This window comes from Neocloeon triangulifer, unplaced genomic scaffold (genome assembly GCF_031216515.1).
Source record: "Neocloeon triangulifer isolate White Clay Creek 2 clone unplaced genomic scaffold, ASM3121651v1 ptg000005l, whole genome shotgun sequence".
In the NCBI taxonomy this organism is placed as follows: Eukaryota; Metazoa; Arthropoda; class Insecta; order Ephemeroptera; family Baetidae; genus Neocloeon; species Neocloeon triangulifer.
In genome coordinates, this window is record NW_026775548.1 from 1,842,772 (window position 1) to 1,869,240 (window position 26,469).

General features: G+C 38.4%; 2 protein-coding genes across 2 annotated transcripts; both read right to left on the reverse strand.

Annotated features, from left to right (window-relative positions):
• Positions 1 to 878: 878 nt before the first annotated feature.
• LOC132193775 (IQ motif and SEC7 domain-containing protein 2) lies at positions 879 to 17,143 on the reverse strand. Its single transcript, XM_059614648.1, has 11 exons — positions 16,803 to 17,143; positions 15,075 to 15,200; positions 11,841 to 11,999; positions 7,975 to 8,364; positions 6,462 to 6,717; positions 5,838 to 6,230; positions 4,521 to 4,864; positions 3,444 to 3,873; positions 3,149 to 3,374; positions 2,692 to 3,096; positions 879 to 2,443 (listed from the first exon to the last, which is right to left on the reverse strand). The coding sequence occupies exons 1-11, from the start codon at positions 16,817 to 16,819 to the stop codon at positions 2,154 to 2,156; spliced, it is 3,036 nt and encodes a 1,011-aa protein (XP_059470631.1). The 5' UTR covers positions 16,820 to 17,143; the 3' UTR covers positions 879 to 2,153.
• Positions 17,144 to 20,674: 3,531 nt separating this feature from the next.
• LOC132193892 (VWFA and cache domain-containing protein 1) lies at positions 20,675 to 26,317 on the reverse strand. The gene is made up of 15 exons (XM_059614838.1): positions 25,651 to 26,317; positions 25,524 to 25,586; positions 25,227 to 25,464; positions 25,042 to 25,174; positions 24,883 to 24,989; positions 24,450 to 24,830; positions 24,173 to 24,394; positions 23,562 to 24,101; positions 23,270 to 23,507; positions 22,913 to 23,216; positions 22,380 to 22,733; positions 22,089 to 22,327; positions 21,806 to 21,951; positions 21,514 to 21,747; positions 20,675 to 21,351 (listed from the first exon to the last, which is right to left on the reverse strand). Exons 1-15 carry the CDS (start codon positions 25,870 to 25,872, stop codon positions 21,068 to 21,070), a joined length of 3,705 nt encoding a protein of 1,234 aa, XP_059470821.1. The 5' UTR covers positions 25,873 to 26,317; the 3' UTR covers positions 20,675 to 21,067.
• Positions 26,318 to 26,469: the final 152 nt, after the last annotated feature.

Consider the following 26,469-nt stretch of genomic DNA (forward strand, 5'->3'; position numbering starts at 1 on the left):
AAAAAGACTAAATTATTCAATCATTCCAATTCACTAAATTAAATCCTATTGATTAAAATGCAAAACTTATGAAAAAGATGAGCTTGTGAGATTTATACATATTGTCATAAAATGTAAAACATTCGCTGATTGGAGATTGAAAAGCTTTGCTTTAACTTCGAGAATTACAAAAGAAAATTAATTTCAAATTTTGCTTAAAAAAATTATGCATTGTTTTAGGCCAATTTATAAGAAAAGAGCAAATTTTGCGTTTTAATAAAATTTCGCCCAAAAATATTCCCATTTTTTTATGCTACAGAGGGTACATTTCTGAAAGATATAGGATTGTGTGTATTTATAATACGTACAGGGTGGATATCAGAGAGTTCTATTGAAATATTTTAGAAGCTGTATATTTTAATTTAAGTAGATTTTTATTTTATAGTTTCTTCTTTTAAAGAGAAATTAGTTTCCAAAACTGCAAATAACGTGTTTGCTTTACAATTTTAAATGGAGATATTTTAATATAATCACCCTTCAAAGTTTTTCTATATTTTTTTGCATGTGTTGCATGCAGCGGCTCCACCCTTAATTGCGCAAAATTTACCCGTCGAAATTGGCCCTTTTTCAAAATGAGAGAGCGGAATTTTATTTACAAAAGCTTGAGAGACACCTAATTTTTCTTACAGTTGTATTGTTTTGTCTTCAGCCTTTGGGTGTACATTTTTCCATTCATAATTTATGAAGTGTATATTTTATTTTTCAACCAGAGACGGATTCAAATTCAAGCAGGAATTCATGTGTGATGGACATGCATATACAATCGAGCAGGAACGGTTTGTCGGACTAAGTTTTGTAAAAAGAAAAAACTGAAAAATAATAAAAGAAACAAAAGGAAATAAGGATTATCTCATTGCATTATTTTATTACTCAAGTTGATATTATATTTTGTTATATCACAAGTGAAAACAATTAATGTACTTCCTCGATCGAAATAATAATAATACTAATACACAGGGGGAGACACACAAAAAAAAAAACTCATCCAGGGATAATGCGGCTTAAATTATGCAAATTAAAAGATATAAATGATAATAGTATAATGACATTAACATCACATGGTAGTCGAATGAATGCATTGTTAATTAATTAATTGATTAGTACTGTTGCCCTGCAGAGGCGCAAGTTAATTAAATAGTTTGATTGATACACTTCTAACGAACTATTATTATATTTATAGACAAGAGGCATGCATGCTAGAGTACTTGACATTTCTTTTATCTTTTCTCAGCTTAATTTTTTTTTTAAATAATAATAATTACAAAAGAGGTGATGTGAGAAAAACGACTGTTTGCATAGCTTCATGCAGTGGTCAATAAATAATCCGTCGACGAGAGAAACATCCACACACAAAAGTAAAGGTACAAAAGTCAGATCGACACTCGCGGGCCAGGGATGTAAATCAGGCCGAATTCCTTTTTGGGGGTTGAGGAAATGCTGAGATCGTTTGCAGCTGGAATGACTTCCTGCAATTATTGGTCCCATTTTCTTTTTTTCTCTCAAAATTTTCAGTATGAAGGTAAGGAATCCGGATTGATCACAGCCCTGACGGACTGACTAACTTAACAGAAAAAATTTAGCTACCACGACACACAGGAAGATCAAATTAATCAAGAGCTGAATAGAGAAAAACTACAGAGAACACAAAATTAAGAATTAAAATAGGATTAGTGCGGTGAGGGAACAGAGTGAAGAGACTACTTGTTCGTAAAATAATATCATCATTGACATGTATCACTTATCAGGCACTCAACAATTACTAGTAGTTACACAATACATGATTATTACTTGTGACCAGATCATTTTGCAAAGTAAGGGCTGAGCCGGAACCGAGACAGCTCTTTGGTTTAATTCTCATACATTTTGCGAGCAGAGAGACCGTCTTTTGTCTTGTGGGGGCGAAAAAGAGAAAGCGCCATCGACTTTTGTGCAGAACCGGAGTTTGTGACCAATTATTGAGATTGAGCAGGACTTTTTCGATGACTTCTGTAAAAAAAAATTTCACCCAATTTTCCGATATTTCAACTTGCAACGACTAGTTTTAGTGATATTGACCCTCCCTTGAAATTCTGGCAGTTTCTCTCTTTCAAAATTATACAGTCTTCTCCGGCCCTTTAAACCTCGGTGCTTCTGCAGCCGGCGGCGCAAAAGTTGTCCTCGGGACGCGTCGGCCGCCTTTTGTGAAAAATGCCGCCCAGAAATGACTGCTGCTGTTGACTGCTGAGGTGAGGCGCCGACTTTTGCGGCGGCCGCTGTTGGTACTGCTGTGGCTGAGTGGCCGGCTGCATGTTCTGCGGAGACGAGTCTCTGCTCAGGGTGCTGGCCGAGGTTGACTGGAACGAGACGGACATGCCACTGTCCAAGGAGCCGACACTGCCGCGCCGCTGAGGCTTCTCCCCGTTAACTGCAAAATAAAATTAGGTCAAATCCAAACGAAAAATATTAATTTGGCCAATTATTTGGTAAGAACAATATGATCAAAATTAGTTTAGAGAGATTTTGGTCAATTTTAGTTCAGTAAAGGAAAAAATTACTTTAGAAAATTGGCATAGTTTTGAATTTATCCGAAAAAAGATCCAATTTAAATTATGTTTCATTGGAATTGAAATAATCTAACTATTTTGAATGTTAATTTGGGTGTGAGGGACTCACATTGATCGTGGATGTCGAGCAGGGAGTTGCTGAGCGCCGAGCGCTTGAGTCCATCCTGCTGGCCCCCAAGGCCGCAAGTCGTGTCCGCGGGGCTACTGTCCCCCGGGGCAGGGACGGGACACGCCTGCGGCATGGCGTTTGGGTGAGGCGTGGCCACGGTGGGCGACAAAGCCACCTCCACGTCGGCCACCCCGCTGTCACGGTTCTCGGCCACGGCGCGGCGCCGCCCGCTCTTCTGCCGCTCCAGCTCGGCTTCGATGCGCAAATTCTCCATTTCGTCCATCTCGCAGATGGACTCGCGCAAGTCCTCGGCGAACTTGCACCTGTCGTGCTCGTTGCGCGCGTTGAACATGACCAGCACCCTGTTGTCCATTCGCTGACTCAGTCGGATACCAAATTGGTAGTCTGGAAATTTTCCATTTAAAAAATTGTGGTTCAAAATTTTGTTGACACTTACGGGGTGTTTCAAATGTTGAGACCATCATGCCGCACAAAGTGAAGCTCTCTCTAAACGAGTATGTGACTGAACTTTTCTTCTTGCTAAAGATTTTTGTGATGACCAGCAGATCGTTGAACAGGAAGACCTCTCGCTGATGCAAGCCTGGTCGCTCTTTCTTATAGATATCGGGCACTTCATATAGTCGGCAGTAGCAAACTAATCTTCGATGAGGCAATGCCAAATTCTAAAAATTAATTTTTGAAAATTTCCGTTTGACAAAATTTATTAATTTTTTTGATTGAGCTCAACTCACCGGTTTCTTCCCACCTATTGTGGACTGCACCTTCATGACCTGCGTGACGTGGTCGTGTCCGGGCTTGAACTCGGAGTTCTTGACCCGCTCGTAAATGCCAACCAGCAGGTCACGCTCAATGTCCGCGCCGTCGTCGATTCCGCGAAGGTTCTTGACAAAGTCCTCGAGCTTCATGCGTCGCTCGGGCTTGAGGTTGGGCGTGTGCAGATCGGTGTTGAGCATGATGACGGCAAAGGCGAGGACAAACACTGTGTCTGGACTGCGGAGGCGCGACACGGCCTCGTCGTTGCAATGGCAGTACCTTTGCCCGAAGACCTCCATCAGACGCTCAATCTTCTGAGCTTCGCCCGGCATTCGGAAGTGCGTTTGGAACTTCCGCAGGGCCACGTCTACCGTCATCGCAGACAGATCCATTTCCTGAGCAAAACATCTGAAAAGAAGTAAATAAATAATTAAATTTACTGATTCCTATCATATTTATCAGATTTAGGTTCAATGGGTGTTTATTTAGCAAAAGAGGTTAATTTTTGGATCCCAACTGAGAAGTTAATCTTGACAGAGCGAGCGATAAAGTTTGATCGCAATATTTGCTATAAGAGAATTTGAATCAGATATCATAATCATTGTGGAAAAATTCCAATCGAATTGTGTCGCGAAAATTAATAACGTTTTTGATCAACGACGTCAAATAAAGGTGGACTTTGGTCGTCTTGAAACGCAATCGATCTGAAATCGAGGAAAACAGCTTCTGTGAAATTAGATTTGAGAGGTCAATTGAGCCTCGTTAAGTGAACTTGGGTTGAGGCCAAGTGTCAGTAGTGGAAGTGAAACGCACTTCGGCGACAGTTAGATGACGCATCGGCAGCAAAAAAATGATGCTGTCGAGTGAGAATAAAACTGTTTGTTCAGAATATTACCAACGGTCTAACAAAAAAATGAACAAACAACAAATCGGCAACATCAAAAGGACAGAATCGCTCAAATAATTTAATTATTGCACCAAGTCTGTAAAACTCAAGAATTTAGATAAAAAATAATTTTGCTTGATATCAATTTAATAATAAAGTTGAAACTCACTCTAAAACAGCCATGTTGAAAGGGTTCTGCAGGGTGCCGAGGTACTCGCCAATCATCTGCTTGGAGAGACCCTTCCTGGTGATGAGGAACCTGGCGACGCCCTGCGGCGAGTTCTCGAGGAAGCCCCTGCGGATCAGGTGGTTGATTCCCCTCTCGGGCTTCTTGTTGAAGAGGTTGAGGCCGACGCGGTACTGCCGCTTGCGAACCGTCTCGGGCACTTTGAACAACGACACCTGAGACTCGTTCAGGGCCCTCAGCTGGACGTGCTGCGCCTGCAGGGTGGGGGTCTCTTCACGAGCCGCTGCCGAGACGGCGCTCAGCTCCGGCGACTGCAACAGACACATCTTTACTGAAGATGAAAGAAAGCTGCAGCAGCACTCGAGAGAGATAATCAGCGGGCGGGGGTCAAGGATTGTTTTAGCACGGCAGATATGCGCGCCGTCGAGTGAACTTTGATACAAATCGGTTTGTTTTCTTCGGGCGCAATTTAGCCGGGCACTTCTATGAATCTGTTTACTTTAGTAATTCGGGGATTTCCACGAAATGATAATCATTAAAATTAATTACTATTATTAAAGGTGATTATGAAATTTGTACAGACTTTGTTGGTTGATCAGAAAGTGGCATTGAATATTAATAGACTTGACCTTATTGTTAGTCCAAATGATTAAGTTCAGTTGAGCATTCAATTGCAAATTAGGATAAGAAAAATACTCTAATGATTGTATCGGGAATTTTGGTTACTCATGCATTATTGTCTCACCCTGCAGACAACGCTGCCCAGTTTCTTGATTTGTGTACTTTGTATGTCTTAATGACGAATATCAAGAATGGAAATCGGCGCAGAATGGAATTTTGGACTTGCCGGTCGAGCAAAACTTTGCAGTGACTGTTTATTTTATTCGGCGGCGGCGTCCTGAAGTAGATAATTGCAACAAATGGGTCACAGCAGACTCTAATTTTAGACAGAGAGGCTGCTTGTTTGCTTGTTCATGAACATTCGAATTTGCGATCGGCTCAAAAGAATTCCTAATGATAAGATAAAAGCGATATCAAAGTATTCACAGGCATTTAGGTCCACTTGTTATGAAAACAGGTAATATCAGTTGAAGATTTTTGAGTACAACAATCAATCGATCAAATCAAGACTAAGAATTAAACAAAGGTGACTGGCGATTTTACTGGAAGATTTAAATTTTCATAATTATTTATTTTATTGGTATTTTGTACTTATATTTTGTAAAAAAAACTAAAATTTTGTATAAAATTAATAATTCTAAATAGTTTCAATTTCTATATGATTATTTAAATCCCTACCTGTGTTTTTCTAGTCCAGACTTCACTCTCGGAACGTTCCGTGGACAAAGATATGCTGCTATCACTGATGGACAAGTTGCTGCTCTCCATGGAGGAACTCATGACCGAGGAGCCGTTGAGCAGCGACGAGTTGTTGTTCCTCGACGAATTGATGGAGGGACTGGGACTGCTGGAATTGGCGCGCTGACTCAGGATCGACGTTGTCCGCTTTGGCACCTCAGGCGGCACCTTCTTGCAGTGGGGTGGACCCCAGTCTTGAGACGCAGGGACCGGCGAGCCCCCGCTCGTTGCGCTTGTGGTAGACGTGTGGAGGCGCGGCGTGCTCGTGGTTGATTTGTTGCTCACTGGACGGGGCGCCGTGATTATCGTCGTCGGCGTCGCCATGCGGCGAACCTGTGTTCAAATTAAATGGTCTTATTAAAATGATTTCAAATATTTTGAAAAAAAAAAACTGAAATTGATATTAAAATCCAATCAATTTATAAAGTTTACAAAAATTTTTATTTTAAAAACAAATTGCCAGAAGATTTTAATTTCAAATCTATTTATAAAATTTAGATAAAAAAAAATATTTTTAATTAAATTTATGTTTCAATTTAGAGTATAAAATTAAATTCTGCGAACCTCAGTCTCCTCTTTGGCATAATAATGGGTAGCAGTGGTGAGCACGACGGGCTCTGAGAATTGCTGATGGCTGCAGTAGTAGGCGCAGTATTCCTCGAACTGGCTGTACGAAGGTCCGTCCTCCGCCTCGGAATGGCTCCGCGGCAACTGCGCAGGGTGGATGTGGGGCGGCAGAGACTGCTGCTGCTTCGGGGTCATCTCGTCCTGGCGGGGCGAGGGCACACTGTTGCCCCTGCGATCGCGCATTGATTGCGGTCTGCAAGTTCAAATTATTCCAAGATTAAAAATTATTTGGTCTTCATTTGCGTCACTTTCGAGCAAGGGTGTGAATTGGAAAAAAAATTAGCACAAACACGTCGAGTTCTTATGTAATCGGTCAACAATATAAAACTTCACCTGCATGTTTTTGACGACACATTGTACGTGCCATGTTTTGAGTTGCAGCAAAACACAGTGCTGCGAGTATTTGCTCTTTTGAAGAGGAAAAAACAACGACCGAGCTGGTCTCGTTGGCTGTGCGGCTCATGAAAAAATGTAAATTTTGCTACAAATGGAAGCCCCCGCTCGTCTTTAAATACAATTAAGTGAATAGGCGGGTATTGCGCAACTGCCAATTCAGATTGCTTTGGCTTCCATCGCGACGAGGATCACCCTTAACGCACAGGTGGGTGGCAAAAACTTTCCTCTTGGAAATCAACAGAAAGCAGTGAGGAAAATTGATCCGCTTCGTGACATTTGCAATTCGTGGAAAGCGTATTTATAAAAGACCACAAAGCTTAATATAGAATGAGGATTTTCGTTCTTGAGGTGAAAATTGCCAAAGGGAAAAAGTTTTACAAATCTTACAAATTTGCATGTGGAAATCAAACAAAAGAAAAAGAAGATGAATTCGACAAATGAAATTCTCAAGGGTAAGAAAAAAAACATTGATCAATGCATGCTAACTTGTCTGTTGAAATGCCAAACAACTTTCTCGTCTTTTGGCTGCATTTAGAGGAGACAGCTTTTTTCAAAGAGAAAGGTGTCAGTCAGGAGAGCTTTAAAAACCTTAGTATTCCACTAAAATAGAATAGTGAATGTTGGAGTGTAATTTGGCAAGCACATAATTAATTTATTTCTCTGCAATTTTGCTCCTAATAAAACGGCTAAAATTTACAAATCATGAGAAATGATAATTAATTTATTAGCTTGTAGAGCTAGTTTGCTCTGGAAAAATTACTAAATTGGTTAATTGCAGCTCTTAGTGAAAATAAAAGTTTGTAAATTTACAACAAAGAATAAGAAAATAATACCGTGTTAAATTACACAATCAAAAATAATATGAAAACGTCAAGAAAACGTGTCTAAGTCAATTAGAACCAAATTTATGGCCGTTTCAAGTAATTAAAAATTTCAGCTTTTCATTTAATTTAAATTGCCAGACGAAAAACTCTGGTTAAATTGAAGTTGTTCCGGATCAAAATTAAATTAAACTGGACAAATAGATAGAAAAAATGGAAATAAAAGTGTCAACCTGTTGGAGTGACCGGCGGCGGCGGGCTTGGGGTCGCTGAGGTCTCTGTAGAGGGCTGCAAAGTTGTTCCTGATGACGACCTCGGCCTCGCTGGCGCACTGGTCGCAGGGCGGGTGCTGGTCTGGGGGGGCCTGGAAGACGGGCCGCTGCGGCGCCCCGAGCTGGTAGAAGTGGTGCGAGGGCGACCACTCGCCAGGGGTGCCCTCGAGTCTGCGGCTGAGTCGCTTCTCGGCCTTGGCCATGGCGGTGATGGCCGCGAACTTCCGCACCAGCTTGTAGCGTCTGAAGGCGCGCTGGATGACGAGGGCGGCGCGCCGCGCCTTGGCACCCCCGTACTTGCGCTCCAGCATCTCCACCTGCTTCTCCAGCAGGTCTGGCGACAGCTCGTACCTGTTGACACGCACAAGAGAGCTCAGCAAACATGCGCGCAACGCGATTGCCACGGCAAACACATGCCGCGCGCCAGCTGCCTAATTTTTGGGGCTTCGAATCGCTCACGGGTGGTAATTGATAGGGCACGTCGCAATCATGTCATCAACTTTTGGGTGGCATTAATCCTGATTATGCTGCGATACAACTAAAGCCAATAAATTCATAAAAATAAATTAATTAAAATTGCCACATTCAATTAAATCTATTTCAATAAATATCAAAATATTTTGAAATTGAGGAAATATTTTATTAAATTCTATTTCTTGGAAATGTATATTTCCTTTCAATTGTGAAAATAAAATCGAAGAAAACCTTTTTTTACTCGAAAATTAGAGATTAAATCAATAGTTTTTACTTTTAGGCTGTAGTTATTTCAAACAGTGTATCTTTCTTAAAATGATTTATTTAACGTGAAATTTTATAATTTAATGCGTCTAAAAAATATCGAAATAAGTTATTTTCAATAAAAATGATAAAAATAAGTGATTATTTACTCAAATATGTGATTTTTGGTAATTGTTTTTAAATTTCCACTTTTTCTCTCTTATAAATCTAACTAATTTTTCAATTCAATTCAATTCATTTATTCTCTCGCAAAAAACAGGATTTAGAAAAACTCATTTTTTTTTTCATTATTAAGGGTGACAAACTTTTGACTGATTTTTTATAGATTATTATTAAACAGAAATTTACCAATTTACTAAAAATTAATCTGTTTGCTAAAAATAGCTCGTAGGAAATAAATTTTGTTGGATTTCAATGAACGCTATAATTCTCTTGAAAGACGCGCAAAAGGTCCAGGAAAAAGCAGCGCAATTTCCCCGAAAACTATTTCAAGCGGTATTTATTTATAGACACAATGGCATTTTTCATGAGTCGCTCGTCCGAGGCAACTATAAATATATCATTATGTCTTTTGTCCGGCGTCGCGATGGCACACAAAAAGTAAAAAGTCCGCCAAACAATCCAACTTTCTCCCAAAGTCTGCTGCCGATGGGCGAAAAAATAAATAGCTTGCCTCGAGTTTGAAAGTAACGACGCCCATCACAATTAGCCACTTCCTCTCGCAACCAGAGCAAAATTTTTAATCGAATTAAAGGGTTAATTAGCCGTGGCGCCTAATTAGCATATTCAAAAAGTGCACGCTTTAACGAACCAACAAAAATTATTAAAAAAAATACCCTCAAAAGTTTCTTCTCTCCGAAAGTAACGAATGAGAATGCATTATTTTTGTTATTATTTTAAAATTTCATGAAGGCAACAATCGCGCAGATTAGACTCGTTTGCGGGGTTAAACACCGGCGTTGTTCTCACTCACTCGGACTGGGCGTGGGAGAGTCGCATGGAAATTTGTATTTTGTGAGCTGGGAATGGATTTAAATGCCAACGGTGTTTTATCTGCGGGGAGTGTAATTTTTTTTTCAACTTAATGGAACGCGGCGTTTGTTCACATGAATGCTTGCCGGTGTTTGAAATGGACGCAGTGAATAAATAAAAAAATACACCCACGGCGTCGCTGCATGACGATTAAATTTCACTGACAAAAGTGAGCGAGCAAACGAGCCTCTCGGTGAGTCCACAATAAAAAGTGACACCGATTTGGCAATTTAATTACAAAACCGAGCATTCCTCTATATCAATTAAACGTTTAAGAAATCAATTATAAAATAGAATCCAATTTAACTGAAAGCTCGAAATAAAATGAAAATCAATTAAATATTATTTTTGGAAAAATTGTTTCATAAATTAGTTTCATAAAATCGACAGTGAGACTTGTCAGTAGGCTTAGTTTTTTTAATTTTCATAATCAGGCATGTTTGGAAATCTAACGTGATTTTAAAAATAAACATTTTTTTTTAATTTTAGGACAGCTCGAAACAATGAGACGATTTTCTAACTGTGAAGCTTAATGAGGTCATTTTAATTTAAATTGTTTAATGAAAACAAAAATGAAATCAATAAACTGAAAGTTATTTTGAGAACATTTCCAATTACGAAAAAACATCAACTAGGTCAAATAAATGAAAAAAATCTATTTTTTTTCGACGGATGATTTACAAGGTTTGGTTTTTTCCCCTTGGAACGGACGTCATCGGAAGATGAATTTGATACATTGACGCCCACGACGATGAAAGTGGGAATCCGAGACAATAAACGAAAAACAATACTCCATCAAAGGAGGAACACAGGAAATCGAAGAGAGGCAAAACTGAAAACCTCATCTCATTGTGAGTTTGATTTTGTTCTCCGTCTGCGTCGGGTGTGCGTTTTTATTTTGATTTAGTCGGGCGGAGAAAAACGCCCAGTGTAACAATCGAGCCCGCCAGCCTGCGAGTCTGGAATGGAAAATAAAAAATAACAATTCACAGCTGGGGTAGAATCGAGTTTCCAAGCCAGGCCGCGGCACCGAGTGGCACCGATAAACAAAAAAATCGCGGCTGCTGTTTTGATACTTTAATTGCGTCAATGTGCGATCAAACAAGAGTATAATATTTGAATAACAATTAGTGTGGCGACGAAAACAAGTGAGTCAGGCGGCGTAAATCACGCCGGCGGCGGATGCAACTGTGACACTTGGGGCTTTTCTTATGCAAATTGCGTGCGCACCGCGATGCCCAAAACGCGCGAGAGGGATCAAGAAGTCGTTTAACTCGCGCGTGCATCCGTGGCTTTTCGTTTCCAAACGCTTAAATCCATCTAAGGACGATTCAAGAGAAATCCAGCTTGCATTTAAAACAATAATTATGACTAAAAGTGACGTGAAAGATGGCTTGAAAATCAGCGTTGACAAATTTATGACCGTGCAGTGAAAGTTGAAGGTTCAAAATTTTTAATTTTATGACCTCAAAAAGGATTAATTGTTCAGAAATTAATTTTAATTAATAGCTGATATGAAGTTTTTTTATTTCACGATTTTAATTATTTTATGGCCAAATTGAATTTAATTTCAATTGCTTAAAAAACAGCAAGTTCTCTTGAATTTGCTCAAGTAGAAGCAAAGACAATTGCGATTAAATTAAAAAAGCACTAATTTTGCAAAAATCACTATTTTGAGCTTCTCTTTTTGACCACCCAAAGAACCAGATTGATTTGGAAATAGCCCTAAGATTATTGTGAATTTGAAAGAAATTGTAGTACTTTAAAAAAATTATAAAAATAATATGAATTTCTTTGCCAATTCTCTAATTAATTAGAATTTCCAAATTCTTATTGTATAATTTGCATATTAATAAACATATTAATTTGAATTATTCTCGCGAAAATCGAAATTAATTAATTTTCAGAAATGATATTCCGGACACAATGGAAGAGGAAACTTGTCCAAATCCGCATTTCCGAGGCTTTTTGAGGAAAATTTTACTAATTAGTGGAGCCACCCGAGTGTGTCTGTTCGAAGCCCCTTGTTCGCAGTTCAGGGAAAATAATCAACTCACGCTTGCTGCTGCGCTCGGAAGCGCTTCATCACGTCAGAGCGTGAGGTGGTGGCCGTGCCCTTCTTGATCATGGCGGCGTTCGGCGAGCGACACGAACCGCAGGTGCAGGGCACGCCGCCCCGACTCCAGCACTGCATGTCGTACGACACCCTCGTCGACCTGAAACGCACAAAAAAAATAGTTCATTCAAGGGAGAGAGAAAAATATCATAAGTAAAGAAGAACTAAATTAATAAAATGCAATTTGGTTTTTCCTCATTACGTAATTTTTTGTTTTCTGCTCCAATTAATAGAAATACTTCTGACGTCAGTAATAATTATTTGAATTGAAAGTTTTAATTTCAACATTGGTTTTTCTCAAGCTCGTAATAAACGCATTCAAATTATTAAAAAAAAAAAAAATCAATTTTATTTTAAAAATGAATTTTTTCAGAAATATTGATTTTTTTTTGCAAAATTTCAATTTAATCAAGTGAAAAAAACGGCGTAATTAATTTTTATGATAATTTTCCAAAATGTAAATTCAAAAGATAAATAAGAAAAACTTAATTTATTCAAATTTATTAAGGAAGTGATTTTTTTTTTTTTAATTTTCTTCAATAATTCATTTCTCAAAATTTGCCACACCAAACTTTCTCAAAACCAAATTAATATCTCGTCAATCATGGTGGAAAAATAAAATCAATAATTTGCTGCACATCAATTAATTAAATCTATAATTTACAAAGAAATATTTGATATTCTTTCTCAATCCTATTTAATCTAGATATAAATTAATTTTTAAATTCGGCAGTTTTAGAGCAAAACGCTTTCAAACCCGGAAAGAAGCGCCATGAATTTTCCTCACATTTTCCCCGTGATACAAAGATCGCAAAGATCATTTTCTCTCTTTCCTTGTTCTTGCGTAAACGAAGGCCGGATGAAAGGCTGCGGCGAGTTTGTTTGTTTGCACAAGAAGTCTGCTTAAGTTTGGATTGCACGCGCGAATTGAAGCAATAAACAGATAAGAAGCGAAAAAAATCACGCCATTTACGACTTCTCGAAGCTCAAAATCTCAGCAACAATGTTTTTGCTGAAGCATCATTAATCGTTTTAAGTGAGGATTCGCCATTATTTTGCTGCCGGCTTGCAAAATAGTGGGCAGAGACATATTATATAAAAATAATACGAGAGGCGGCGTCGGGATGGCATGCGTGACGGAGAGACAAGGTTGATCAAGGCAAACTTGTCCGCTCGCAAAACAAAACAGCTGAGGCAAACCAGGAAAAATTCCAAATCGAATCATCTTTAGCTTAGATTCAGGAAGGATGAGAAATAACAAAACAATAAATTATAAAATTCAATCCTAAATTATGATGAAAATAAATATTTTTGAAAGTTTTGACAGTTTTGATACAAAAATAGTTATGAAACATCAAAATTTGTTAATTAATTTAAAAATGTAAATTTTGAGGAGATTTTGTTAGAAAATATAATTAAAATATATCACAGTTAAAATGAAGGAAAAAATTATAGAAATTGGTTTACGATCTAAACAAATAAATAAATAATTGTAATCTTTAATCAAAACCAATCGTTTCAATAAACGCTAAATTTTAACCAGCTTGGACCGATGAACTGGCAAATCTGGATTACGCGTTGAATTATTCAAAATCGCAGAAGCTTCCGTCAGTGGCAAACGAGTTTACCAAATCGATTTCGCACCGGAGGGCGAACGAAAAGTGAAATTAATCGCGGAAGCAGTTTAATTAAGGAGAGAGATTGGCCGCTCCTCGTCGTCGGAACACTTGCACGGCCTCTCGGAACACGTGACACGCACCACGGAAAATAACAACAAATAAAAAAAGAAACAACACTCGCGCGGGGGGCGAAATTCATTTATCAGCTCAGCCTTGGCGATAAAATTCAATTTTTCCTCAAGGGTGAATCCATCGGAATTTATTTTCATTTCAGAGAAAGAAAGAATTCCATTCCAACCTTAGAATTGTACGCACTGTCAGTTGGTTTTGTTCTTTGCCTGCGGAGTTTAAGAGTTTTAGACGGAAAAGTTGTGCGAAAGATGTTGGCAAACACTGGCCAAGGTTGGTCGTTAAAAATGCATAATGACACACGCACTCCCAGAAGCGCCCAAACAGAATGAGATGGGAATTCTTCTTCTTTTTTTTTATAATTTCACGGCAGATTGCAAAAGAGACGAGGAATGAAATGCGTAATCACTTTAATTAATTTGGTTTAAACAAAACTTTTGCTATAGTTTTGATATATTAGATAAAGGATTTCTTGGTTCGATTAATCGAAGTTTAGAATTTTTTTATTTGTCTTTTTTAAATTAAACTTGGCCTGAAACCTTCTTTTTAAAAGTGAATATTTTCAGCCTCTCTTTTTTAATCGGACTGATAACTTTAAAAAATCGTTTGCACAAAATGCTTCTAAATTTGTATTTATTTTTGGCTCAATTTAAAAATAGTGAATAGAAAAAATTTGAAAATTAGTTCAGGAAAATAAATTTGTCTATGGAATTTTCATTTAAAAAAATTGTTTTGTATGAAAACAGCCAAAACTAGTTAAAAATTAACAAATTTTGCTTCAGTGAAATTAATTGATATTTTTCTAGCTTGACGACCGATGCCCATCTTCATCAATTAAACAAATTTACACAACTATGACCATGAGCGTGAGAGAAGATAAAAGGCTAACATTTGAAAAGCTCCATCCATGACAACAACAAAAACAGAAGTTAGAAGAGAATGAGTGACAATGAGTTAATTAAAGAGAAGATCTAAATTACAATCATAATAAAACTGAATTTAAAATAGAATTGAAATTAATGCAAGATTTGGAAATATGAACAATTAAATTTCAAAAACTAGAAATTGCCAATTCAAATTTAAACTTGTAAGCAAAACGGAAAACATGACTTAAAAAAAAATGGATTTTATCTTTGGCTAAGCCGCATCCTTTGCCGGTAAATTCCGGTTGGCCAAATTTCCACAAACTGATAACGAAAATAAATTTTACTTTTTTGTTCTTTGAGGTTAATTTTTTTCACAGTGTTTGAAGCTTAAAAAATCAATTATAAATCGTGGCAAATTAACGTAAAAAATATATGAATAATTAAATTCCTTCATAAAATATAAAAACAATTTGTCCAATTTTGTGCTTTTTAACTTATCAAATTAATGTAGACGATTTTTTTGTTTGTTAATTTGTGATTTTAAAAGACAATTGGACTCACGTGTGTTCCTGGGTGATCTGCTGGGGTGCATTGTTGTTGTTGGCGCCGTCGGGGCCGCGCCACAGATTGGGGCCGGCGCTGCGTCTCTTGTGGGCCCGCCACAGCTCCTCGTCCATACTCGAGGGCCTGCACGGCATCGATGCAACAAAACACAACCAAAATCAGAGACGGCGGAAAAGCCTTAAAGGGTCATCGGGGCCATTTCGGTCGGTCGCGCCAGCCACCACAATCGTCGCGCGACGAGTGTCTCTTGGCGCACTTTCTAAAGCGGCGCGTTTCAAGGGCCTCCCACCGCTGCCCCGGACACGCAGCAAAACAACAAAGCCACCAGTCAACCCAATTATAGCTCTCATCGACAATTAAAAAACAGCTCAATGCGAATAATTAATTACGCATTTGGAAGTCGAATCGATTTTTTAAAGTGGATGAAACCGCATATCAATGTTTACTTTTCAAATAGTTTAATTTTGAATTTAATTCAATAAAATTTACACAATTTGAATGAAATATGTTTAAAAAATGGCTCACATTCTAATTTTTAACTTTCATCGGAATAGATTATTTTAAAATAAATTTAATATTTTCTAAGCGGCTTGTTAAAAATTATTAAAATTTGGTTCTGATGCAAAATGATACGGTGCATCTTTTGGCTATCTCGGATTTTTTGTCAGGTTGCCTCTTTTCAAGGCGCAAACAACTTTTAATTTTAACCTTTTGCCACGGTCAGTGACCTTTGACCTAGAAATTAGGTGCCCTTTAAGAAAAGATACCTTGGTTTATTAGCTTCAACCTACCGCCGAGAAAATTAAAAAATCTATAACCAAATTAATTTGGCAGCAGTTTTAGTAAACCCTTATTTATCTCCGGCGGCCATATTGGATTTTGGAAAATATGAAAATTTATTATTACTCGAGTAATTGAAGAATCAAAATATAATAAATTTGCAGAAATCAATTTATTTCAAGAGCTCAAAAATTAACTTGATTTTTTCGGAAAGTAGAAAAATTTTAAACCACGCATGTTCTTTTCAAAATTTATGTGGTGACCCCCAATTTTCTGGTGCCAAATTTGTAGCAGGGTTATTAAGGAAGGTAGGCAAATGAAAAATAATAATAATTTTCCGTTTATCAAATGATCCTTATGGCCTAAATTAACTTTTTTTGCGGAGGATTTTGTGCCCCGAGGCGGTTCCATCCTCTTTAATACTTTCTGATTTGAAATATTCTCAAAATTTTCGAAAGGAAAACGGACAGTTCCAATTAAATGGTGCATTCGCTGAGAGAATTGTGTGCTTAATTAAAAGAAGAAGCGAGACAAATTATTATTATTGCTTCGGGAAAGGGCCTCGGAGTAATTCTCGCCCTACTAACTTACGCAGCCGTAAAATCCTACTTGAACAGCCAAACAAATCCAACAACAAAGCAATCTCCCGTTGCAAACCGTTCTCAATATCATTTAAACTAAAAAATTAAAATTTATAAAATAGAAACATCCCTTAAAAATGAAACAATTGAATTGTTAGGCAAAATTTAAGATAAAAATACTCAACTGTGGCTCGAATGAATGATTTTTTTATATCAAATTGAAGTAATTTAAAGAGCTAGCAATCACGAGGGGGTTGAAAGCTTAAAAGTCACGAGGCCACCCCTGCCCAACCCCCTCGACGAAGAGAAATTAACTTTTTCCCTTTCTTGTTCGGCGCCGTTTTTTTGTTTTTTCGAGACTTACATGGCCGAGGGTTGCATGTCGACGAGCAGACTAGCAGATCTATCTTCTGTATCTTGAGGGTAGTGATTGTTGGGGCCAAGAAGAGTGACTAACCCGCCCCTCGGGCCATCTGCAGTCTATTGTTGAGCAGCAGCTGCTCCTTCAACGAGCTTTCTCGGCGCACCTGCCGCCGCGGGCCGCGCGCCCCGGCCCCGATCCTCGTGTCGGCGCCGCCAAACGTGCTTCGGCGCCCACTGCGTCGCCCCCGCTGGCCCCGAAAGGCCAGAAAATCCGTTTGTTTGGCTGATTTGGGGCTGGGGGCCGCGGAGGAGAGATCGCCGTCCGTCGATGGACTCGCAGCAACGTCGACTGCAGCGCCCATACGCGGCGATCGCACAAACTAATTTCTATTGTTCGTGCGGGTGGCGCGAATTGCAGCGGCGAACTCTGATTTTACTACTTTCAAGGAACACAGATTTTTTTCTTTGTTGTTTTAATTAGTTTCAGTGATTTATTTATCATTAATTAATTATGCTGAAATTCATAGAAACATTTATTAAAAAAAAATTACTGAAAATATTTATTATGCAAAAAAATGATGAAAAAATCCTCTTTTTGACTTTTGACCATAAATGTCCTGTCATCTGATTTAATGAGGTTTTCTTCAATGATATTTTGCTCAGTTTAAGTTTAAAAAAGTCTTTGTTGAAACAAAAATAATTAAATTCCGATAAATTTAATTGTTTTTATTATTTCAACCCTAATAAATTGCAAAAAAAATTAACTATGTAACTCTGTTTAACATTTCGGCTAAAATGCTTCTATAACTTGTTTTAAATTTATTAATGAAATAATTTACCTGCTGATATTACTTAAAATTATGGAAAATCTCTGAAAATAATTGAAATTAGAGCATTTAAATTTACTTCATTTTGCAACTAAATATAAATTGTTAACCAAAACTAAGTCTATTGAGACTCACGTCAGTGGGGCGGATGGAGAGTTTTTTTTGTTTGCCTCTCTGTCAATGTTTCCCTCCTAAAATAATTGTTTGTCAATTATCTTTCAGTGATAATATATTGTAAAAAATTAGAAAAAAATAATAATTAAAGCAATGACAAAATCTGAAAACAAAAACACTTCTTATCGGCAAAGTAAAATCAAAGTATTTTACAACAATAGGCAATAGGAGTTGTCTTTGGCAATATATGGGAAGAAAAAAATATCGGAAATTTTAACCACCATTATTGATATTGAGACTTTTAACTTTGAAAATATGGAATGTTAATATATTTAAAAATTTTAACTGGTATATTTATGAACTTTCGATATAAATAAAAAAATTGTAATTTACAAATTAATTTTTCACTTCAATGAAGAAGAAAGAAATCCATACATTAAGCATAAATTGCAATATCATGCGTGTTTATTTAAAAAATTTTAATATTTAATACCTGGATTATTATTGAAATCACAATAGTTTCCTTTTTTTTTAAATATTTTATATCTTTAAATATTTTTAAAAGGTTATAAATTTTGGTAAAATTAAACAAAATAAATGTTTCAATTTTCTAACGAGATTTCAGATTCGATGTTACTCTTCACTCGTCAAATTTTTATCAACCTGCGCGAGAGAAGAGGACGCGACTTTCTGTTCGTCGTGAAAGTTGCGTGATGTTATTGACTCGGAATAATAGTTGGAATCACAAGTTGCTTGACCCGGCTTTCTGTTAAACAATTGAAACGACGATCGCATATTTTTCTCTTCTCAATCAAAACCAGAATCGATCTCTGCTCCTCCTCGAACGCAATAATTAAATCTTCCTCCGAGAGTTGCTTTTTAATTCGCTAATCACGATCGGAATTTTTTATTTATTTTATAATCATTTATATTGAAAAGTGCGTTTGTTAACAAACGTGTTTCTTATATTTCGTATGTGAGTTGGTCTCATAAAATAAAATAAAATGCTCAGAGGCTTCTTATTTTCTCGCGCGCGCACACGTTAAATAAGAAAACAAGAAACGCAAGTGTAATCATATTTAGCGTCTTTCCTGCTTCTTTAGCAACTTTGCAACCAGTGTGCATTACCTTTGTACAGCTTGAACAAGAATTCACTGCCTGTGATAAAAAGTAAAAGATATACATCCGAATAAAAATCAATGGCTCTTATAATTTTACTGCCTAGTCGTAAATTACCTGCGTTTTTCTTTATGTCCTAATAAAAAAGGCGGAAATTGTATAATTTCCTATGTAAAAGTTTTTGCCTTTCTCCTATAAAGTGACAAAAAAATGTTCTTGATCTTGATAATGAAATTGATTATAATTATAATAATACCTTTGGTGCGTGTGTGCTTTTTTCATTTCAATATTATTTATGACTCTATATAAACACGTTGGGATATGATTGCTTGACTCTCAGACATGGAAGCTCCTCGTCTTTCAATATTGTGGTCTGCGAAATGCATACATGAGACGACAGTTAGTCGTTTCCACTTTTTCGCATCGTTTTAAAGCAAGCATTTTTTATTCTTCCCAATTTTCAGACATCACTGACATTCCTAATGAATTTTCGCACAACAATTTTTTTTTAATATTAAAATTTTTTATTAATATTTGAGAACAATTAAATTTAAATAAATTAGTATTAATCTTCGTGGCAAATTAAATTATTTTCAAGAAATGCTGCCCTCGTGCAATTAACATGAATTCGCAATCAGCAAAAAGGAAGTGCAATCCGATACAGCAGAGCGAAAAATGATGAATTCTCAACTTTGCGACAGGAAATTAAGCTGACCGTTGCACGCACACGCCAACGTCGAAACAAGTTCGAAGAATTATTTTTAGCCAGTTTTTTCCACATCATTAATTACAAAATATAAATAATTATAATTAAAAGGACATTTTGAACCAAATTTTTCTGAGAAAAAAATATTTAAATTTTTACAAAGATATTAATTAAAAAAGGGATATTGTTTTTTGATTATTTTTTTAATTGTATTAAAGAGTTCAATATTTGTTTTAAATTTTTGAATTGATAAAATGTATTTGTCAAATGAGTCTCATTTCTATCATTCATTTTCTGTAGTGAATGTTTTACGTTTCGCACTCGAGCGCGACGAGGCACATGGAACTGCAGTACATGCAGATTATGCAAAATCAGCGAAAATACCCTTCCCCTTGAGTAACAGGTATTTGCAAGTGCGTACATGTTGGTGTCCCTTTTGGTGCTCAGTCTGCACCGAGAGGGCATTGAAGACAATTCGCACACAGTTCCAATATTTTTTAAACAAATGGGCAGAAAATTTTCAGGGTACAAAGAAAAATTTTAATGACTTCAAAAGTCGATTAAGTTTATTAACAAATACCACGGGGAGTTTTTGAATTCAATTTTTAATAGAAAATCAGGAGATATTCCCAGAGGACGGTCACCACCAAAATCTTCAATAACTTTTCGGGTTCTGTGATGTGCATGTGGGCTTTCTTGATTCTGACTGATGGCCCACACTCACATTGCTTCCACCCGGAGTGTAACTCATCATTTCAAAAATCATTTTCGCTAAATTAGGTAAGTATTAATTCATAATATCAATTCAAATGCTACAAAAAAAATCTTGATAAAAAATTAAGTGCAGCTTTTCCAATTATTTTGTGATAAAAATAATTTCTCCTTCATGACGCATTTTAAAAGCACTTATGATTTTTTATTGTGGAGATTTTTTATGAATTTTCTCACCGATCCCTGATAGAAAAGAATTGCTATTTAAACATTTTTGTAGACAACTTCTGCAGCATTTAATCTCTTGGATCCAGAATTATGCAGATATTTCTCGTCAAAAGAAAGAATTGGACTTGGTTTTTTTTTTAATTTAAGGAGAGAAAAAAACCATTGGGCTATGCAGTTCTTTAAATGTACAAAGATTATATTCAGTTATTACAAAAGTACTTAAAACGTTACAAAAGCAGGAACATTGTCACAAAATAAATATTAAACACTCACTGACACGTACGTACTGTTTAAAAATACCTTAATTAACACAGATTACGGAAGTTCGATTATCAAAAAGTTGCTTGGCATGCTATGAGGTAAAAATTTACATTGGCTCCGTCCGTCAAAGTGTTGTTGTACAAAAATAGGAAAACAGCTGCAAGTCGAGTCTCAAAAGTTTCGTAGAAAATCCAGAAAATGTATCTCAAAGCTCGGAGAAAGTGGCACAAGAACTTAAGTTTGGTGTTTTTTTTTTTAAACAACCAGTCTGATTTATGGCTAATTAAAAAAAAGTACTGCTCATAGGGTGTCGACCATGTGCACCGTGACAGGGGCCAAGAACTGGTTCATGGGCAGCTCGGTGGTTACTGGTGAGGACGAGTTGGACGATGTGCGCACAGGTTTGGCCAAGAGCAAGGGCTCGGCGCACGGCGTGTGCTCCGAGTCGTCGTGAGGGGTCATGGTCGAGTACCCGTGGTCACTGTCACCACCAGGAGGTCTTCGGTAATTGGTGCTCACCCTGTAAGGGGAAATGGCCGATGGCAGCTCCTCTAGCAGTATTTGCTGCTGTTGCTGTTGAGCATCTGCAATGAGTTTTTAAATTAAAAAAAAATCATGTATAAAAAAGAATAAAAAATACATTAAAAATATGCTTTTGATTATTATTTCTTTCGCGATAAGTTTTGATTTAAATTTGTTTCTAGTAATTTAAAAAATTTTGTATGAATTTTCAAATTTTGTCTCACTTGTATCAGTCTGACTTGGTGAATCTTCATCGTCAACTTCATTGTCTAGGGTGGACATTCGAACTGCCGTTTCGGGCACGGAGCTCATGTAAGCGTGTATGTGCTGCCTCTGACTAGCCATCTTGTAGCAGTAGATGGCCATTCCGACGGTGAGAATGATGCCGATGAAGCCACCGGCAACAGGGCCAATAGGGGTTGTTTTGTACTTGCTGCTTGCCTCCGACAACTGACCACCTGATTCCGATTTCAAATTTAAATAGTTGAAACGGAATTATAGCTCAGAATATTTTACCTAGGATGGTGTTGCTGTAGGGGGTTCTTGAGCCGAGAATGCCATTGAAGCACTTTTCCTGGAAGGTGCAGAATGGACTTCGGAGGGGCGTCTCCTCGTCACTGTCCAATACGCACCACTCACACCCCACCACACCAAGACAATCACTGAAATTTTGTTTAAATTTTAATTACAAAATAAAATATAAGTTTTTTGAAATATCCATGTGTTCTTTTTTTAATTTAATAAATTGCTTCAAATTTAATATTTTTTGATTGTCCATATTTGGACAAAAAATAATTACCTGTATGCATTTATGTACTCGCAATCTCTCGGGAAACAAGGCTCAAGTGTCGACTCTTCCGGAACAATTGCGCTATGCTGAGCAGGTTTGAGAGCTTCCAAAACTGGAGGACAGCTCGGAATATGTTCGTCTTTATTTGCCAGTTCGCCAGTGCAGTAGTCGATTTCCAAAGGACACTCGCACGGGCACTCACAATCAGTCTGCTCCATTCGATTGCAGTTCAAGCAGAGTCGGTCCGTCTATAAATCAAAATTGAGGAAATTGATCTATTTAAAAAATAATTATACTGACCACACTGCACGGGCAAAAGGTGGTGACGACGTCACAGGTTGCGTTCACCACAACCACAAAGACATTTGTGCCAGGAACTGCCGCAATTTGGTACTTGGCACATTGTTCTCCGTGCACCAAGTTGGTCAGCACCGTCGACAGACTAGTGTTGAAGCGGAAATAGCGCTGCAGGGTCTGGTCAGCAAAGCTCGAGCACAGAACTTTGCTGGCCAAACCTTGGTGGTTCAGCATGTCATTGGCCACTAGGGGCTCCTTGTGCGTCAGGTGCTGACGAATGCCCCTTCCGTCGATCAAGCTAGGGTGAGCCAAGACATAGCCCTCGTCGTCAATTAAAAGACATTTTACTCCAGGCTCCTGAAAACACAAAATTTGATTATTTTCCACAATTTTTAAAAACAATTATTTGCTTAAAAAAGGATTTGTTGAACAAAACAGCACCACTACTTGCAAGAATTTGCTAAAACTTTTGAGATCAAAAAGACTTTATTCGCCCCAGAATATTAAGTCAAAATAAATGTTTTCCTTTTCCATACCTGGCAGAAGGGAGCAGCTTGAATCAAGAGTTTGTAGACAAAGCCAACTGTGACGTCGAGGCCAAGAACTGCAGCCACTGTGTCTGAGGGACTGTGCAGAGCAGCTGACTGGCCTTCGTAAACAGTGTGACTCAATGTGACTATGTATCCAGCGCCGCCAACGTCCAAGTAAGGGGTGGAAAGAACCACTTTACCAGGAAACTTGAGCGCCCTGATGTACCACGGCCGACGAGTTGGGTCATAATCGTGGTCAAGACCCGACCCTGGATACATTTGAAAAACACCGCTGGGGGTTGCAGCAAAGCTGAAACATTTAATTATTAATAAATTATTATTATTAGGTATTTTTTTCATTACCTTCGAACAATGTATTTGCCAACAGTGCTTTCCTGCATCTCATTCTTCCAGTGATCGATTATCTGCATCAGTGCGCCAACGTCATTTTTCACAGACGATTTAAGACCAGGATTGGCGCCTTGTTTGTTGAAGAGGAAGTCCATGTAACTTTTTGCCAGCTGCATTGGGATGTCTTCGTGAATCAAGTACTCGAACGGTGATTGGAAACATGCAGCCGAGAGAAAAATTGAGCCAGAATCTGAAGAAAAAATCGCAAGTTTTTAAAATCTCATTCAAATGAATAATTACTTACCTAGGGTTGCTAGCTGTCTTTGGTGTCTGCAAATATTGACCTTTGGTGGGGTAGGCAGCAAGTCCAGCCTGTGGTAAACAAGGCTTGGCCGACTGGAAGGAATGGCTACCCTCTGCAGAGTCCTCAGAGGTTTGCCCTTGTCATGTGAGGCAATCACTAAGATGTACGGCGCCTCGTCTAGCTGCCGCCAACAATAATGCACCTGCTCCTTGTCGTAGTTGCGACTGTTCTTTCTCAGGATGACGGTGAAGGAGCCGTTTTTGTGGCTGAGCATTTTTCGACGCACCACCTGGAAGTCGGGGATCGTCTCAAAATTGTCTATGTCCACAACCAGAGGCTGGTCGAAGGCAAAACTGGGCCTTGGAAGTGAGGGGTGCATCAGGACGAGACCATTCTTGGTTATGATGAATGCGTAAGAAGATCCGTAACCATTGAAGTAGGTCACGTCCTCCACTAGATCTGAAAGCTGGAGGTCGAGACCAACCACACCGACCACTTCGTTCAAGTGGAGACAAGGCTGAGTGATGCTCACAACCAAACCTAACAATAAGTAAAACAAAATAAAAATTTAGTTACATTTTGATCAATTAATTATTGAAAATGTCATTTACCTTGGCCGTCCCAAGTAGGCAAGGAAAAAGAAGGTTCGTGTTTGACAGAGTCCTTCATAGAGTTGAACAGTTGCGATACGGCTAGTGATATGCTTGTGCTTGAATTTACAATTTGCAGTAATCCAGGAATAACCCTTCGAGGAGCGGTGAGGTTGTAGTTGTGATAGTTTTGAGCTGCCAAGTCTTGCATGAATTGCTTTTCAATCATCAGAGGCTTCCCATCTGGTAAATTTGTTTTGATAAATCTCAATTATTATTTTGAATTTTAATACTGTACCATCGACTAGAGCGGCAGTGCTGAGAACAACTTTCGAAGGCATAATTTGTGCGTTGTTGGCAATAGTTTCGAAAACAACTTTGGCCTCTTCAAGAGAGGATAATAAGCCTCTGCTGATGTAGACCAGCAGAACCGTGTCCTCCACATTGGCCACCTTCCGTATGGTCTGCAGAGCAGACTGGAAGCCTAGGGAGTGGTTTGTGGACGTCTTGCTTTTCTCCAAGCTGTCCACGAATCGTGAAAAAAGGGTTTTGACGTGCTGGATGGCCAGCGGCAGAGACGAAGACAGACATTTAAGGTTGCTCGGCAGGGTGATGCCATCTGCAAGAGCCATTACGCCGACCTGGTCTGTAGGCGCCAGAGTGCTAATTATTCTCTTGCCTGAGGAAATGAGAATGCTAATTAAAGGATAAGGAGTAAATTCAATTCTTACTCAAAATTTTGGCCAAACTCAGCTGGTTCTGGCTCAAAGAGTTGCCGTGGTCGATCAATATAAGGACTTTCTTGCTGTGCGCCTCAATAGTGTCAAAAAATACGTCCCTAAGAATAATGGTTTAATTAAAATTTAGTTTAAATTTCAATTACAAAGTACCTATGCCTTGTGTCTTGGACGCACGGTGCGCTTTGGTCGAGGACTCGAGTGAATGACCTGCCTTTAAGGTCTGCGCTGGACACAAAAAACTGACTCTTGATGGTTGGGTGAGACTTGATGTTGGCAGAGAAAACTGAATAAAAGTTTCAGTTATTTGATTTTTTTAATATAAAACTTCAGAATACCATCAGTGAGGTTCGAACCATGGTCGACAAGACCGAGTTGATCTGCGGAACCACCAATGAGGCAGCTAAAGCTTCTTGAACCTTGGCCTGCACCTGCGTCTGGCTCCGGAGTGCAGCACGGGAAGGAAGTCGAGGACAGCTTGGAAGTGTGACGCCAAAACATCTCCTCTATGGTGGCCTTGCTGCGATTCAGGACGGCCATGTACCTCCTCACTTTCATCTGCAGCCTTTCAGCCATCTGTGAATATTTACAAATTAATATTTTCAAAGTTTTAATACTTTTTTAATTCTTTTTACCTCCACAACTTTATTCGTATCATCCCGAGAGGTTGGTCCGAATTGCAGGGCATCATAAATTTCCTAAAAATATGATATAAAAAATTAATTCTTTGTCTTTCTTATTTAATTTAAAAAAATAATTAACCTGCATGACCGTCACTCCCATTTCCTGATTGCTGATCTGCCGAAGATTTGAGCCGATTTTCCCAGCCAGGTCCTCAAGATAAACACCCCTGATGGGCTCGACGACCACCTCGTTGTTCCACGGCCGCTTCATTTCAGCCCTGATGAGCTTGATGCTGCTGTTGCCGAACGAGTGGGCCGGGGCCATCAGCAGCAGGCCCACAAACAAGCCACAGACCCACATGTCTCGCCCTACGAGGGATGCTGCCGCCGAAAGAAGAAGAAAAGTGGTCCAGCAGAGGCCTTCCAGTTCTCCTACATCCTTGGCTGGTGCGACTTGATTTTGTACGAATGCGTGTGTCGGACACTTACATGTCTAGACAAATGTGCAAATTAGGCCGAGGCGGCCAGAAAAGGGGAAAAAGACGGCCCAAACGGCGTCCGTCTCGGTGCTGGGCTATTTGGATAACATCAAAGGATGAGCCGCTTTACACGGAGGGTAGAAAGAGGAGGACTGCCCTTTCATAACAAAAGTTGATTTTCCTGGTTTTAAGAGGAAATATTGTGATAATTTCTGCCCACTTGCTGTATTTTGCAAGAATATGCGTGCAAGATTAATTTCTATCAATTTAAATATTTTTAAATGTACAAATGAAGCAGTTTGTCGGGTCTTTGATGTTTCTTTAACCAAGCCTCCTTGGTCGGTAAAAGATAAAGCGTCTGGCTGGAGGCTGGGCAAAAAAATGAGCACCTTTAGTTCTGTGGTTAATTGTAGGTGGCTCTTCCTAGCCTTGATATTATAAAAAAAGGAAAAAAAAGACAACCTACAAGAGAGATGGGA

Bases quoted from the DNA above. Each gene is read 5' to 3' on its own strand.
- LOC132193775 (XM_059614648.1), bottom strand. The intron at 6,231-6,461 runs GTTCGCAGAATT...ATTTGAACACAG, and splicing joins ATGCCAAAGAGGAGACTGAG to GTTCGCCGCATGGCGACGCC. The intron at 2,444-2,691 runs GTGAGTCCCTCA...TTTATTTTGCAG, and splicing joins GCTCGACATCCACGATCAAT to TTAACGGGGAGAAGCCTCAG.
- LOC132193892 (XM_059614838.1), bottom strand. From the start codon at position 25,872: ATGTGGGTCTGTGGCTTGTTTGTGGGCCTGCTGCTGATGGCCCCGGCC. The intron at 22,734-22,912 runs GTATGGAAAAGG...TTGTGTTTTCAG, and splicing joins AAGCTGCTCCCTTCTGCCAG to GAGCCTGGAGTAAAATGTCT. The intron at 21,952-22,088 runs GTAATTATTTTT...ACAAAATTTCAG, and splicing joins GAGTACATAAATGCATACAG to TGATTGTCTTGGTGTGGTGG.